This window comes from Oncorhynchus tshawytscha, linkage group LG18, assembly GCF_018296145.1.
Source record: "Oncorhynchus tshawytscha isolate Ot180627B linkage group LG18, Otsh_v2.0, whole genome shotgun sequence".
NCBI lineage: Eukaryota > Metazoa > Chordata > Actinopteri > Salmoniformes > Salmonidae > Oncorhynchus > Oncorhynchus tshawytscha.
This window is the reverse complement of record NC_056446.1, coordinates 24,538,757-24,556,993: the sequence shown is the minus strand read 5'-3', so window position 1 is coordinate 24,556,993 and position 18,237 is coordinate 24,538,757. Positions and strand designations below refer to the sequence as shown.

Sequence of the window (18,237 nt, the reverse complement as noted above, 5' to 3'; positions counted from 1 at the left end):
TAGCGTCTGGCTGAGATGCAATGGGAGAGTAAATAGGCATTATTGTCTGAGCCAGAGAGAGGATAGTGTGTGCGCGTGTGTGTGTTTGTGGGTATATGTGTACATGTGTGTGCATGCGTGCGTGTGGTGTGTGTGTGTGTGTGTGTTTGTAGAGAGAACCGTGTGTGACTGGAAGCCTAGAACATGTTTTCAGTGTCCTCCCTTCAGAGTCAGTGTAGTTACAGCTTGTAAGTCCCAGAAGAAACACATTGTACACCAGGGCGGCCACGACCTTGACAATCAATGTCTCTCTGCTCTGTTTCTCTCCAACTCCCTCTTGCCTTCTCTCACTATCGCCTTTTGTCTGTTAGAATGTCTCAGAAATGCTCTAAGTGTTTCTCAGTCTTTGTTGTCTGTGGATGTGTCTGTCAGTCCGGCTGTCTGTGCTGCCTGCCTGCCTATGTCTGTCAGTGTGTCCGTCTGTCAGTGTGTCTGTCTGTATCATTGGTCTGCCTCTGATCTTTTCTAAAAAAAACTCAATTCCATAATAAAAGATGAAATGTCCTGTTCAACATCCTCCCGTCCTCCCCATCAGTAACAGCAGATTGAAGCAGTGGTGCAGTAATCAGCCCAGTGTTGTGTAATCCCAGGTCTCCTAGGTCGCCATTACAAGATTGAATCAAAGCATCCCAACATAAGGTTGGTCGCCATGGTCACCATTACGCAACCATCAACCGATCGTCTGTTAATTGGTTTCCTCATGCCCCCATACCAACGCTAACATCAAACAAGACACACACACACTTCAAGCTACACGCACATACACACACACTTTTTGGATGAGCTACATCCACATGACTTTAGCCCCCCATTTTCTGTGGTTAAGATGCAGTCTCTTCATGACAGCCATTTACATATGCCTATCAACATTACACTGCCTAAGGATAAATATCATTGTAAGAGCACCGGCTAATGTAACAGCACCGGTCAATATAATAGCACCAGTTAATGTAATTGCACCAGTTAATGTAACTGCACCGGTCAATGTAATAGCACCGGTCAATATAATAGCACCAGCTAATGTAATAGCACCAGTTAATGTAACAGCACCGGTCAATGTAATAGCGCCGGTCAATGTAATAGCACCAGTTAATGTAACAGCACCGGTCAATGTAATAGCACCGGTCAATGTAATAGCACTGGTCAATGTAACAGCACCAGTCAATGTAACAGCACCAGTCAATGTAACAGTACCGGTCAATGTAATAGCACCGGTCAATGTAATAGAACTGGTCAATGTAACAGCACCAGTCAATGTAATAGCACCGGTCAATGTAATAGCACTGGTCAATGTAATAGCACCGGTCAATGTAACAGCACCGGTCAATGTAACAGCACCGGTCAATGTAACAGCACCGGTCAATGTAATAGCACCGGTCAATGTAATAGCACTGGTCAATGTAATAGCACCGCCCAATGTAATAGCACCAGTCAATGTAATAGCACCGGTTAATGTAACAGCCCCAGTCAATGTAATAGCACCGCCCAATGTAATAGCACCAGTTAATGTAATAGCACCAGTCAATGTAATAACACCAGTCAATGTAATAGCACCGATCATTGTAATAGCACCCGTCAATGTAATAGCACCGATCATTGTAATAGCACCCGTCAATGTAATAGCACCGATCATTGTAATAGCACCCGTCAATGTAATAGCACCGGTTAATGTAATAGCATCTGTCATTGTAATAGCACCGGTCATTATAATAGCAGCGGTAAATTTAATAACACCGGTCAATGTAACAGCACCGGTCATTATAATAGCAGCGGTCATTGTAATAGCACCGGTTATTGTAATAGCACCGGTCAATGTAATAGCACCGGTCAATGTAATAGTACTGGTGAATGTTATACATTTTTTAATTTATAATAACTTTTACATTGTTTTATGTAATAAAGCTGGGTTAATGTAATAACTTGCCGGTTAATATAATAAAAATGATGAAGGCTTAATGTAATAACTTTTACCCACTTAATGTAATAAGTTATCACATTACAATTGAATTATTTAGCAAACACTCTAATGCAGAGCGACTTACAGGAGCAATTCCTCAAGGGCAAATTGACAGATTTTTCTCCTAGTCAGCTCGGCCCAACACTCTTAGGATGATGTTATTATTTTATGTTTTTAAGAACCCCCTAATGTCAATGTCCGCTCCCTCTGGAAAATCAATTAGCATTAAAAAAAATCCCCATCAAAATCTGAGATATCACTGAACTACAGCAGTGTTTGTCAGACTATGAAATATCCCGAAAATCTGTCATCTCACAAAAACATCTGTAGCGTCCAAACAGTTTGGCCCACTGTTTGTTAAATATCAGTAAAAATATATATAAATAATTTCCTGAGCTTTCTTATATCTCTCAGATATAGGACAGACACTTTAAAACAAACTTCCTTTTGATTTATTTTCTGAATATCTGTTTTTCCATGTTATTCAATGCGTTTCTGTGTCACACCCTGATCTGTTTCACCTGTCTTTGTGCTTGACTCTACCCCCCTCCAGGTGTCGCCCATCTTTCCTGTTATCCCCTGTATATTTATACCTGTGTTCTCTGTTTGTCTGTTGCCAGATCGTTTTGTTCGTAGAACCTACTAGCGTTTTCCCCCATGGTCCTGTCTTGTCTTAGTTCCTGTTTTCTAGTTTTTCCCGACTTTGATCCCTCTGCCTGACCTGACCCTGAGCCTACATGCCGTCCTGTACCTTTGCCCCACTACTCTGGATTACCAACTCCTGCCTGACCTGACTCTGAGCCTGCCTGCCTGCCTGCCTGCCTGCTGTCCTGTACCTTTGTCCCTGTTGTGGAAATAAACATTGTTACTTCGACACAATCTGCATCTGGGTCTTACCTTGAAACACGATACTATGGGCTAATAGCAGTAAGGCCAAATTCAATGTTTCATCAAATATGATTATATATATATTTTGTTGTATACGTAAAGCGGTCCTAAAATTCAAATTCAAATAGCTAAATGGTCATTGGTGTGACCATCTTAAAACAATTCAATACGTTCGCTTAGTAACCACCCCCCGCTTAGATTTTTTACATAATTGACACAATTTTCATCATCTATTGTCTGAATATGTACAACATTGATCATGCAGCATCCTAAAATAGTGCGGCCTACTGTTCCATTTGAACCAGCAACCGACTGGAGCGTCAATCTTCTTAAACCAACCCAAAACAACAAGCATCCAAACATGATATCAACTATAGCATCAAACCAATGAATAAATATGAATACCTTTATCTGGTTCATTACCCATGCAGACCTACATTAAAGGCTACCAGGGGCTATAGAGCAGGTAAGATGTGAGCTGTAAAGAGGGGAGGGTACTCCACTGTGTGTTCTCCACTCAGCCCCTCTCTGACCCAGACATTTCGGCACAAGATGTAAAACGCCATTCAATTGAATTAAGTCTATTCCCACCTCCAATCAATTGGTTCCCATTGAAACACACACATCTTAGCAAAACAAACCCAAAACAAGACACCAAAATCAACACCTCTGTCATTACATAATGATATAGAAGACAGAACATCTAAATCATCATCAATGAAAGCCCTCTCCCAAGACACATCATCTCACAAAGGGCAGGGCATTAATTTAATAACATAATCAGGTCAGACAGCTATTGTGAACAAGGGAGAAGATACAAATCTAACATTCATTGTACTCCACAAAGAATCACGAGCATAAACCTCCCCTGGGATATTTTATATTCATCACACACAGTCTCACACACATACAAAAACAGAAAGGTCAAATGTCAATGCTGAGAAGGGCTAGGACACAACATATTACCGGCTGGAAACAACAAAGCCGTCAGTGTAGCTGCTAATTAAACTGATTCCACTCATAAACACACTCTTACTGGGGTATTTGTAGATAATGATATAGCAAGCATACAAACAACCACACACATGGACACACACACACATACACACACACACACACACACACACACACACACACACTGACCGTTAGAGTATGGCGTCTCACAGAGCGTGAGGAAGTCTACGATAGGATAGTCCATCTCCAGCACGGCTGTACTCTTCCCATGCATCACCGTCAGACATGGCCGCCGACCCACCGTGTCATACGACAGACCTCCAGACAGGATCATGAAGGGGTCTCTGTATAGCACACATATACCACACACAGACAGATGCAGACATACACACACATATACCACACACAGACAGACGCAGACATACACACACATATACCACACACAGACGGACGCAGACTTACACACACATATACCACACACAGACAGGCGCAGACATACACACACATATATCACACACACACACGAACAGACACATGAGACACAAGTCCATATGGAAAGCTATAGAGATGCCATATTCACTATCTCTCCAAGCATCGTAGGGTTGTGTGTGTGTGTGTGTGTGTGTGTGTGTGTGTGTGTGTGTGTGTGTGTGTGTGTGTGTGTGTGTGTGTGTGTGTGTGTGTGTGTGTGTGCGTGTGCGTGTGTGTGTGCGTGTGAGCGTATCCTTACCCCAGTCTAGTGGTCTTGTACTCCACTTTGAGGATGGGTTTGCAGGGCTCTGGCTTCTTTCCATCCTTGGGCTGCTTTCCTGAAATAGAACAGATCACTTTAGCTTGTTAGTTCCCTTCTTCATTCCCCTCTTACTCTCTGCTTTGTTCCCTTTCTCCTCTTTTCCCTTGCCCTCTCTCCTCTCCACTCTCTCCTCCTCACTTTTCTTCCACCATTTCCCTGATGGAGCAGTAGCAGCCACTGTGTGTGTCAGACAGTGATTCAGGCCTGTCCATCAGAGAGAGGGAGCGAGATAGCTAGCATTTATTCAAAAATCTATGTGCACAAAGGGAGTCAACTTAAGGGTTGGTCAAATAAGTATACACTAAAAAGGAAGAATGTAATCACAATTTATTGTAATAATTGACAATTACCTAGCCTTAATTACATTTCTTAAAGGGAAGCCTTTTTTAATTTCACATAAACCTGTCACACACAGTTTCATAATTGTTCATTAAATACTAAACTGATTACGCATGCAGCAGCGGGGAAAACAACTCATTCAAAACCGTTTCAATGGAATCCTTTCCCCATTACACTGTACACAAGAACAATAACATGGCAATTTAAGAATGGGGTTCAAAGTTCTCTTGCTTTCTTTCAACTCCCTTTCTCTTAGTTGTCTCTAAGAGGGGGGGGGACAAAGTCACATCAGGGAAGGAAACGTTTAACACAGAGTAAATTAAACCCTTGTTCACTTTATTTGATCTATTTAGTAAATAATGTATGTTTACTTTGTGTAAATTCCTCTGTCTGTATTCTGTCTCTAAATGTTGTCTATCACTTGCAGCCCCATATCACCAAGTCGAATTCTTAGTATGTGCAAATGTACAGTGAATAAAGGTGATTCTGATGTGAAAGGAGAAATGTTGGAAACCAGAGAAAAGTTATAAAGACAGGTTGCATATTAAAAGTAATTGGGGTGAAAAGTGTGTGTGTGTGTGTGTGTGTGTGTGTGTGTGTGTGTGTTCAAGCTTACCATGTGGGGTGATTGTCTGAAATGGCTTGCCCTGGCCCTTGATGTTCCATATGGTGAGCGTTCCGTCTGAGTGACTACAGATGAACTGCTTGCCCTCATGGTGCCAGGCAACCGAGTGGATCGCCTAGGAAACCACAGGAAGCAGGAAGTGAGGGACAGGAAGAAGAGAGCCACTTAATCACAGTGGGAAACCATTTGTAGCAGTACCAGTTACCAGGTACAGCTATACCTCTCACACACATACTGTTCACGTATAAGGCTTCTCCTATGGACATACGGTGTGTTCACATGTGACTATTACGCCCACGCCTTAGTGTGGATTATGCTGTGTTCAGCAGATGGCTGTTGTGATGTTAGAGTAGAGGAGGGTTGCAAGGCAGAGTTTACATTTGGTTACGTCATGTACATCCCTGAAACATGGTACAACCTTCTATCAACCACCCGTGTAGCATGCATTATAAATGAATGATAATTTATGATGCATTATATAGCTACAGTACAGTATAATCATTCATACAGATCATGGCTAAATGCCGATATATCTGTACAATCATAATGCACAAAGGTGGTTCAAAGGTGGTTTAAATGTGACAGTGCTAACAAGTGTTATCGCCATTGACAGAGACAAGTGTTATCCCCGTTGAAGAGACAAGTGTTATCCCCATTGACAGAGACAAGTGTTATCCCCATTGAAGAGACAAGTGTTATCCCCATTGACAGAGACAAGTGTTATCCCCATTGACAGAGACAAGTGTTATCCCCATTGACAGAGACAAGTGTTATCCCCATTGACAGAGACAAGTGTTATCCCCATTGACAGAGACAAGTGTTATCCCCATTGACAGAGACAAGTGTTAACCCCATTGACAGAGACAAGTGTTATCCCCATTGACAGAGACAAGTGTTATCCCCATTGACAGAGACAAGTGTTAACCCCATTGACAGAGACAAGTGTTATCCCCATTGACAGAGACAAGTGTTATCCCCATTGACAGAGACAAGTGTTATCCCCGTTGAAGAGACAAGTGTTATCCCCATTGACAGAGACAAGTGTTATCCCCATTGACAGAGACAAGTGTTATCCCCGTTGAAGAGACAAGTGTTATCCCCATTGACAGAGACAAGTGTTAACCCCATTGACAGAGACAAGTGGTATCCCCACTGAAGAGACAAGTGTTATCCCCATTGAAGAGACAAGTGTTATCCCCATTGACAGAGACAAGTGTTAACCCCATTGAAGAGACAAGTGTTATCCCCATTGACAGAGACAAGTGTTAACCCCATTGACAGAGACAAGTGTTATCCCCATTGACAGAGACAAGTGTTATCCCCATTGACAGAGACAAGTGTTATCCCCATTGACAGAGACAAGTGTTAACCCCATTGACAGAGACAAGTGTTATCCCCATTGACAGAGACAAGTGTTAACCCCATTGACAGAGACAAGTGTTATCCCCATTGACAGAGACAAGTGTTAACCCCATTGACAGAGACAAGTGTTATCCCCATTGACAGAGACAAGTGTTATCCCCATTGACAGAGACAAGTGTTAACCCCATTGACAGAGACAAGTGTTATCGCCATTGACAGAGACAAGTGTTATCGCCATTGACAGAGACAAGTGTTATCCCCATTGACAGAGACAAGTGTTATCCCCATTGACAGAGACAAGTGTTATCCCCATTGACAGAGACAAGTGTTATCCCCATTGACAGAGACAAGTGTTATCACCATTGACAGAGACAAGTGTTATCCCCATTGACAGAGACAAGTGTTATCCCCATTGACAGAGACAAGTGTTATCCCCATTGACAGAGACAAGTGTTATCGCCATTGACAGAGACAAGTGGTATCGCCATTGACAGAGACAAGTGTTATCCCCATTGACAGAGACATGTGTTATCCCCATTGACAGAGACAAGTGTTATCCCCATTGACAGAGACAAGTGTTATCCCCATTGACAGAGACAAGTGTTATCCCCATTGACAGAGACAAGTGGTATCGCCATTGACAGAGACAAGTGTTATCCCCATTGACAGAGACAAGTGTTATCCCCATTGAAGAGAAACAAGTGTTATTGCCATTGAAGAGAGAGAGAGGGAGAAAAAGCTAAAGATCAAGGTCAAGAGAGAGGAAAGAAAAATACATACATTGACTGACATATTATAAAGAAGAGAGGAGAAGAGACACGGGAGAGAGAGAGAGAGAGAGAGAGACATAGAAAGAGCACCTGGCTATGAGGAGGCAGGCAGCATAAGCTAACGACTAGCGCCTGACCTGCTAAAGCAACACCTCACTGAGACAACCTGAGAAACACTTAAAAAAATGCTATACATTTTTACATAAAAATCTCCCTACATTATAAACGTTCAGCAAAAGCTCAAGGATGGGAGATACAAAGATAAGCTAAGAGCAGAAATCAGACAGATAGGAGTGGGGATGATAGGAGTGGGGATGGGGTGGAGTGGAATTATGATGCGGTGGGTTGAAATTGAAGACTCATTATTTTGTCATTAAGAATGCCCTCCCTCTGCTTTGCATAAACCCAACAACTTTATTTCTATTTTGGCAAGGCAGAAAGTGATTTAGCGACCGACAACAAATTAATAAAATGGCTGCTTCATCATTATTAAAGCACACCCCGGAAAAAACAGACCGGCTTACTGCTGTCTTACAGCTCATTATTAAAACTCATTATTAAAACACACCCACTAGCACAGACGCACACACAAACACTCGTGCCAATATTGAAATACTTAGAGACCATTTCTCAGCTCAAGCATTTTAAGGTGAATGTAACCACACAGTGCGTCACTTCAACATGATATAGAAATATAACAGTGCATTGTTCAGGTTGACAGTCCCATGGAGCAGAGACAATACATTATGGTTAGTTGGACAATTAGCAGGTAATTGAAACACATGGTTTTCTTCATATCAAATAATACCCATTAAGAATACTAATTTAATGACTTACATTATGCTCCTTTCAGAGAATGGTCTTTTGGGATGAGACAGTGAGTCACACAAACACTCAAACCCACAACCTCACACACACACTCTTGCACGCACACCGACAAAAAGAAATGCAAAAATACTAAGACAGGCAGACCGAGAGAGAGAGAGAGAGAGATAGTATATATCTAAGTGTACAAAACATTAGGAACAACTGATCTTTCCATGACAGATTAACCAGGTGAATCCAGGTGAAGGATATGATTCCTTATGGATGTAACTTGTAAAACCATTTCAATCAGTGTAGATGAAGCGGTTAAAGAAGGAATTTTAAGCCTTGAGACATTTCAGACATGGATTGTGTATGTGTGCCATTCAGAGGCTGAATGGGCAAGACAAAAGACTTAGGTGCCAGGCGAACTGATTTAAGTGTGTCAAGAACTGCAAAGCTGCTGGATTTTTCATGCTCAACAGTTTCCCGAGTGTATCAAGAATGGACCATCACTCAAAGGATATCCAGCCAACTTAACACAACTGTGGAAAGCATTGGAGTCAACATGGGCCAGCATCCCTGTGGAACGCTTTCCACATCTTCTAGTCCATGCTTCGACGAATTGAGGGGAAAATATATTAGGAAGGTGTATTTGGAAGGTGTACCTAATGTTTTGTACACTCAATGTACTTATATACTGTATAGAGAGAGGGGGAGAAAGAGACAAACACAGAAAGAGAACGACACACACATAGAAACACACACACAGAAACACACACACAGAGAAACACACACACAAAGAAACACACACACAGAGAAACACACACACAAAGAAACACACACAGAGAAACACACACACACACACACACACAAACATACACAACACACACACACACACACACACACACACACACACATATACACACAGAAACACGCACACACACAGAAACACACACACAGAAACACACACACATAAAAAAACACATAAACACACCCACAGAAACACACACAGACAAAGACACAGACACATATATAGACTCACACAGAGAGAGACAGTTGGGCCTAATTAGAGTGCATTCCTCCTATTACAGTGTGAGACAGACTGGGCATCTATGTAACGACAGCAGTGTGTCATCCTCCCAGACATCCTTAGTCACACTCCCTTAACCTCACTAAAGTTCAGCCACAATACATAAACACAAACAAACAAACAAACAAACAAACAAACAAACAAACGTACTAACAGAAGAGAAACTGTCGACAAATCAATACTACTCCACAGGACAGGACATGTACATACTGTAAATGTCAACAGAACTTGTTAAGGATAGGGGGCAGTATTTCCCCTTTGGATGAATTGCGTGCCCATAGTGAACTGCATCAAAATCTGTCCTAAATTTCTAATATATGCATATTATAATTAATATTGGATAGAAAACACTCTGAAGTTTCTAAAACCGTTTGAATTATGTCTGTGAGTATAACAGAACTCACAGGGCAGTCAATCTTGCAAACTAGTTTTGAAATCCTGAAAGTTGGGGCAACTTTGACGTCATCGCCCCCTCCCTTCCCAACAAGTTATGGATCTGGAAACACTTCCTATGTCTTCCACTAGATGTCCTCATTCAGTAGAAAGTGTAATGGAGCATTTGCTGTGAACTTTGACCTAATGGGAAGGAAAGCTAGAGTGTCTCAAAAGATTCATGTGCTTGAAGGCGCGTATGCGTTGGAGTGCTTCGTCTGTTCCAATCAGCCCCAGATGAACTAGGATGATCCGGTTGGAATGCTATTCGATCTGTATGATCATAACATCCTGAAGATTGATTCTGCACTTAGTTTGACCAGTTTCGTCGACCTGTAATATGTAATTTGGAACTTTTGATGCAAAATTATCCTGGACCAGAAGTCATTTTTTGGGCATTTGAGCTGAAAGTGGTAGCAAATGCTGCTACTTGGACACTAGAATTGAACATTATGAAGAAAAAAAATGATTTATTGTTGAACTAGGACTCCTTGCACTACATTCTGATCGAAGATCATCAAAGGTAAGGGAATATTTATGTTGTAATTTTGTATTTCTGTTGACTCCAACATAGCGGAGAAATATTGTTACGTCTGAGCGCTGTCTCAGATTATTGCAATGTTAGGCTTTTTCTGTAACGTAAAAAAAAATGTGACACAGCACATTAAGAACCAGTGTATCTTTAATTATATGTAGAACATGTATCTTTAGTCAAAGTTTATGATGAGTATTTCTGTTATCTGGCGTAGCTTTCTATAATTCCTCCGGACATTTTGGAGAATTTTCTGAACATGGCGTCAATGTAAACCGAGATTTATGGATATAAAATGCATATTATCGAACAAAACATAAATGTACTGTGTAACATGTCATATGACTGTCATCTGATGAAGATTTTCAAGAGGTTAGTGAATGATTTTTTTTTAAATCCTGCTTTTTGTCATTTTATCTTTTGTGGTACAAAATGGCTACGTTTTCTCTTTGTTTTGGTGGTGGTCTATATATATGCTGTGTTTTCGCCGTAAAACATTTTAAAAATCTGACACGCTGGGTAGATGAACAAGGTGTTTATCTTTCATTTGAGGTATTGGACTTGTTAATGTGTGGAGGTTAAATATTTCTAAGAATATTTTTTGCATTCCCTGCGCCACCGTTTCAGCTGAATGGGAGGTGTAGTTCCTGTAGGGGAACCCATAGGCTTAACAAGATTTATTAAGACCCCTTCAGTAAGACAGATATTGACAGGTAGAGGTCAGTTAAAAGCCTATAACAGTGTGTGTCAGTGTGTATTAGAGATCTTGCCATTTGTCCTATAATAGTGTGTGTTAGATGCTCTGTGAAGGGGGTTGTCCTATCACATCAAATAAAATTTTATTAGTCACATGCACCGAATACAACAGGAGCCCCAAACCAACAACGCAGTAAAAAAAATATGGATAAGAATAAGAAATAAAAGTAACAAGTAATTAAACAGCAGCAGTAAAATAACAATAGCGAGACTATATACAGGGGGTACCGATACAGAGTCAATGTGTGGGGTACTGGTTAGTTGAGGTAATATTTACATGTAGGTAGAGTTATTAAAGTGACTATGCATAGATGATAACAACAGAGTAGCAGAGGTGTAAAAGAGGGGGGGGACATCGAAAATAGTCTGGGTAGCCATTTGATTAGGTGATCAGGAGTCTTAAGGCTTAGAAGCTGTTTAGAAGCCTCTTGGAATCGCTTGCCGTGTGGTAGCAGAGAGAACAGCCTATGACTAAGGTGGCTTTGACAATTTTTAGGGCCTTCCTCTGACACCGCCTGGTATAGAGGTCCTGGATGACAGGGAGCTTGGCCACAGTGATGTACTGGGCCATTCCTGCCACATTCGACGAGCATCAGAGCTGGTGTAGTACGATTCGATCTTGGTCCTGTATTGATGCTTTGCCTGTTTGATGGTTCGTCGGAGGGCATAGCGAAATTTCTTATTCGCTTCCGGGTTAGAGTCCCACTCCTTGAAATCAGCAGCCCTAGCCTTTAGTTCAGTGAGAATGTTGCCTGTAATCCATGGCTTCTGGTTGGGGAAGGTACGTACGGTCAATGTGGGGACGACGTCATCGATGCACTTATTGATGAAGCCAATGATTGATGTGGTGTACTTCTCAACGTCATCGGAGGAATCCTGGAACATATTCCAGTCTGTGTTAGGAAAACAGTCCTGTAGCTGACCACTTTTTTTTATTGGTCTAGTCACTGGTGCTTCCTCCTCTAATTTTTGCTTGTAAGCAGGAATCAGGAGGATAGAATTGGGGTCAGATTTGCCAAATGGAGAGCTTTGTGTGTAGAGTAAAGGTGGTCCAGAGTTTTTTTCCTCCAGTTGCACATTTCTGATAGAAATGAGGTAAAACTGATTTAAGATTCCCTGTATTAAAGTCCCCGGCCACTAGGAGCGCCGCCTCTGGATGAGCATTTTCTTGTTTTCTTGTGGCGGAATACAGCTCATTCAATGCTGTTTTGGTGTCAGCCTCTAACTGTGGTGGTACAGTGCTTTGCAAAAGTATTCACCCCCTTGGTGTTTTTCCTATTTTATTGCAGTACAACCTGTAATTTAAATATATTTTTATTTGGATTTCATGTAATGGACATACACAAAATAGTCCAAATTGGTGAAGTGAAATGAAAAAAATAACTTGTTTAAAAAATTTAAAAAATTAAATAAAAATGTAATGGAAAAGTGGTGTGTTCATATGTATTCGCCCTCTTTGCTATGACACCCCTAAATAAGATCTGGTGCAACCAATTATCTTCAGAAGTCACATAATTAGTTAAATACAGTATACCTACAGTATGTGCAATCTAAGTGTCAGATGATCTGTCACATGATCTCAGTATATATACACCTGTTCTGAAAGGCCCTAGAGTCTGCAACATCACCAAGCAAGCGGCACTATGAAGACCAAGGAGCTCTCTAAACAGGTCAGGAACAACGTTGTGGAGAAGTACAGATCAGGGTTGGGTTATAAAAAATATCAGAAACTTTGAACATCCCACGGAGCACCATTAAATCCATTATTAAAAAATTGAAAGAATATGGCACCACAACAAACCTGCCAAGAGAGGGCCGCCCCCCAAAACTCACAGACCAGGCAAGGAGGGCATTCATCAGAGAGGCAACAAAGAGACCAAAGATAACCCTGAAGGAGCTGCAAAGCTCCACAGTGGAGATTGGAGTATCTGTGCATAGGACCATTTTAAGCCATACACTTCACAGTGCTGGGCTTTAAGGAAGAGTGGCCAGAAAAAGAATAAGCAAACATGTTTGGTGTTTTCCAAAAGGCATGTGGGAGACTCCCCCAAACATAAGGAAGAAGGTACTCTGGTCAGATGAGACTAAAATTGTGCTTTTTGTCCATCAAGGAAAACACTATGTCTGGCACAAACCCAACACTTCCCATCACCCCGAGAACATCATCCCCACAGTGAAGCGTGGTGGTGGCAGCACCATGCAGTGGGGATGTTTTTCATTGGCAGGGACTGGGAAACTGGTCAGAATGGAAGGAATGATGGATGGCGCTAAATACAGGGAAATTCTTGAGGGAAACCTGTTTCAGTCTTCCAGAGATTTGAGACTGGGAAGGAGGCACACCTTCCAGCACGACAATGACCCAAAGCATACTGCTAAAGCAACACTTGAGTGGTTTAAGGGGAAACATTTAATTGTCTTGGAATGGCCTAGTCAAAGCCCAGACTTAAATCCAATTGAGAATCTGTGGTATGACTTAAAGATTGCTGGACACCAGCGGAACCCATCCAACTTGAAGGAGCTGGAGCAGTTTCGCCTCGAAGAATGGGCAACAATCCTCGAGGCTAGATGTGCCAAGCTTATAGAGACGTACCCCAAGAGACTTGCAGCTGTAATTGCTGCAAAATGTGGCTCTACAAAGTATTGACTTTCGGGGGGGGTGAATAGTTATGCACGCTCAAGTTCTGATTTTTGTCTTATTTCTTGTTTGTTTCACCCCCAAAATGTTTTTTGCATTTTCAAAGTGGTAGGCATGTTGTGTAAATCAAATGATACAAACCCCCCAGGAATCCATTTGAATTCCAGGTTGTAAGGCAACAAAATAGGAAAATTGCCAAGGGGGGTAAATACTTTTGCAAGCCGCTGTATGTAAACAGCTATGAAAAATACAGATGAAAACTCTCTAGGTAGGTAGTGTGGTCTCCAGTTTATCATGAGATACTCTACCTCAGGAGAGCAATAGCTCGAAGACTTCCTTAGATATCGTGCACCAGCTGTTATTTACAAAAATACATAATGCGCCGCTACTTTGTCTCACCAGACGCCTCTGTTCTATGCTGCCGGTGCAGCGTAAACTAGCCAGCTGTATGTTGATAGTGTCGTCATTCAGCCATGTCTCCGTGAAGAATAAGATATTACAGTTTTGAATGTCCCGTTGGTAGTTTCATCTATTTTATCTATTTTAGGTCATCTATTTTATTGTCCAAAGATTGCATGTTTGCTAGCAGAATGGAAGGAAGTGAGGGTTTATTAGATCGCCTACGAATTCTCAGAAGGCAGTCTGCCCTCCGGACCCTTTTTCTCCTCCGTCGGTCTCGTTAAAGGAAAAAAGGATTCTGCCAGTCAGTGGTGATTAATCGCAGTCCTGATATCCAGAAGTTATTTTTGGTCATAAGAGACAGTAGCGGCAACATTATGTACCAAATAAGTTAAAAAATAAGTTAAAATCAACGCAAATAAACAAACAAAAAAACACAATCGGTTGAGGGCAAATAAAACGTCTGCACTTTTTTCCAGCAACATCGATGCCATCTAACACACACTATGCTAGTGTGTGTTAGATGATCTGTGATGGGGGTTGTCCTATAATAGTGTGTGTTAGATGATCTGTGATGGGGGTTGTCCTATAATAGTGTGTTAGATGATCTGTGATGGGGGTTGTCCTATAATAGTGTGTGTTAGATGATCTGTGATGGGGGTTGTCCTATAATAGTGTGTGTTAGATGATCTGTGATGGGGGTTGTCCTATAATAGTGTGTGTTAGATGATCTGTGATGGGGGTTGTCCTATAATAGTATGTGTTAGAGGATCTGTGATGAGGGTTGTCCTATAAGAGTATGTGTTAGAGGATCTGTGATGGGGTTGTCCTATAATAGTGTGTGTTAGATGATCTGTAGTGGAGGTTGTATTGTGTTAGTGTACATTGGTTTTGAGTACCTGTCTCTGTGAGACTCCAGCTCTAGAGTACTGAGAGGAAGACCTGGGCTTCGTATCACTAACATCATCCTTCGTCCATATAGATTCAGTGAAATGAAGATGATCTTAGTGCTACTATGCTTTAGGGAGACCCAGCCATGTTCCAACAGTGACAGGACCTGTCCAGACCTCAAATGTGTGTCAAACACTCCTCTCACAGTGCCAGGTGAAGGACACTGTCCACTTTGCAATCTCGCTTTTCTCGACCCATTGATTTTGTTAGTAACTCTCACTCAGATAATATATTCAAAACTGAAAACATTTCTCTCTGCCCTATGGCAAATGGAGTAGAGTTACAGAAAATGTGCTTTAAAACTTAAAATGTTTCTCTCCTCTGTCAATAATGTTTTACACGCACAGTGGGGGGGTCCCCCAACAACATTTCACTTAGGGCCCCCAAAAGGCTGGGGCCAGCTCTAACTGAATGTGTGGGTATGGATGTGGGTAAGCAGACCCGCGAGCAACTGCGGCCCCTCACAATGATTTCAGATTTTTTGTGGCCCCCACCCCCATCAATGTTGCCCATCCCCGGGATAGAGCTAGAACTAATATACATGGCCATTCCTATTGCTAATGGAGATAATACCACATCTGCCAAGTGTCCCATTAGCACAACGAATTGCTGAATGAATGAATGGTATCTGGCTACTAGAAATAGTTCATACTTTTTATTTGTCTCAGTGTATTCTATTCAATAGGTGCAATGTGAATTGCATATATACTGAACAAAAATATAAAGCAACATGTAAAGTGTCGGTCCCATGTTTCATGAGCTGAAATAAAATAACTATCCCAGAAATGTTCCATACTCACAAAAAGTGAACAAATTTGTTTATATCCCTGTTAGCGAGCATAAGCTGCCTCCAGTTCCCGCCAATATCCAGCGACTTTGCACAGCCATTAAAGAGAATTGGCACAACATTCCACAAGCCACAATCAACAGCCTGATCAACTCTACTGTATGCGAAAGAGGCAAATGGTGGTCACACCAGATACTGACAGGTGTTCTGATCCACGCCCCTACCTTTTTTTTAAAGGTATCTGTGACCAACAGATGCATATCTGTATTCCCAGTCATGTGAAATCCATAGATTATGTCGTAATGAATTTATTTCAATCGACTGATTTCCTTTTATGAACTGTAACTCAGTAAAATCGTTGAAATTGTTTCATGTTGCTTTTATAGTTTTGTTCAGCATAGGTTAAGATTTGAGCCAATATAAACACTATCTGGAAAGTCACCACATTGGCTCGAGTATGAGATAGTGTTTTGGTTTTCTGTGCACATACACACATACATAGGGTACTGAGGTGAGAGTTTGCTTATTTACACAAAATGGAATGATGATCTCTATCGCTGCCATGATTATTCCAATCCCACTGCTATAACAGCCTTTCGTGTGTGTGTGTGTGTGTGTGTGTGTGTGTGTGTGTGTGTGTGTGTGTGTGTGTGTGTGTGGTGTGTGTGCGAAGGTGTGTGTGCGAAGGTGTGTGGAGGTGTGTGTTTCTCCCCTCACACCTACTTGTATTTATTCAGCTAGAGAGGGACGGAGGGTGGGAGGGAAGTGGTGAACTGAGAGGGGGGGGGGTTAAGAGGGAGAGAATGACAAAATGAAAGAAGGAGCAGGAAAGATGGAGAGTGAGAGAGAAAAGAGAGAGATATAAAAATCTGAAACAGGCTCCAATGTAGGCAGGCTATTCATCAGTAGGAGAAGGATGAGGCATTTAGTCAGACAACGCAGGGCTGAGGTGACTGATGCTCTCTTCTTCTCCATCTTCTCTCTGGTGCTCACAGTGACTGCACCTGCAGAGATAGCACTGAGCCATGAACAGGAAAAATTCTGGAGGAATGGAGGAAGGAATGCTGTCAACTGTTTGTGAGGGTTGGAATACATACATACTGTGGTTAGGTGTGACAAAAATACAGTGTTTCCTGTAATTAGTGAGGGTGTCTAAGATGTTCTAACACGACTAGAGAAACTTGAGGACAAGGCTACAGCCAGTGTCCTCCACCTCTATTCCCTATGTCCTATACCCTATTCTCAATGTCCTATACCCTATTCCCTATGTCCTGTACTATATTCTCTGTCCTATACCCCATTCTCAATGTCCTATACCCTATTCCCTATGCTCGATGTCCTATACCCTATTCCCTATGTCCTATACTCTATTCTCAATGTCCTATAATCTATTCTCTATGTCCTACACCCTGTCCCCTATGTCATATACCTTGTTCTCTATGTCCTATACTCTATTCCCTATATCATATACCCTATTCCCCATGTCATATACCCTATACCCTATTCTCTCTTCCCTAAACCCTATTCCCTGTCCCCTATACCCTTTTCTCTATGTCTTGTACCCTATTCCCTATGTCCTATACCCTATGGTGTATACACTATTCTCTATGTCCTATACCCTATCCACTGTGCCTTAAACCCTATTCCCTACGTCCTATACCCTATTCCATATGCTGTATACCCTATTTCCTATGTCCTATACCCTATTCCATATGCTGTATACCCTATTCCCTATGTCCTATACCCCATTCCCTATGTCCTATGCTCTATTCCCATTCACTCTATACACTACGCTCTAAGCGCCAGGTGACCGCTGGCCATTCCCCTGACAGTTACAGAGATAGTTTCCTGCAATTACAAACATTTTCCCCAAAATACTGTTTCCTCACACAACTTAAAGATTTTGAAGTCCGAGGAACTCCAGACCCTGCCCTTCTGCCAGCCATAACGATGGCAAAACTTCCTTTGTCATCACGCCCAGTCTACACAGCAAAACCACTGATACAGTACCATGATCCTGTATATACATCCAGCCCGTCTTTCAGAAACTTGCAGCGCCATCAGAAAAGCCTGCACATCTATCCTGGTATAAGTATATACTTAGCATTTTAATCCATTACT

General features: G+C 41.8%; 1 protein-coding gene across 11 annotated transcripts in view; it reads right to left on the bottom strand.

Moving 5' to 3' along the window:
* The window catches only part of LOC112217704 (syntaxin-binding protein 5-like), a 140,648-nt gene that overhangs the window by 20,822 nt on the left and 101,589 nt on the right, over window positions 1-18,237 (bottom strand). For all 11 annotated transcript variants that reach the window (XM_024378175.2, XM_024378176.2, XM_042300858.1 and 8 more), the window contains 3 exons: window positions 5,587-5,710; window positions 4,569-4,647; window positions 4,028-4,182 (listed from right to left, as the gene is read on the bottom strand). In XM_024378175.2, coding sequence (XP_024233943.1) covers window positions 4,028-4,182; window positions 4,569-4,647; window positions 5,587-5,710 — 358 coding nt within the window. The remainder of the gene's footprint in view (window positions 1-4,027; window positions 4,183-4,568; window positions 4,648-5,586; window positions 5,711-18,237) is intronic.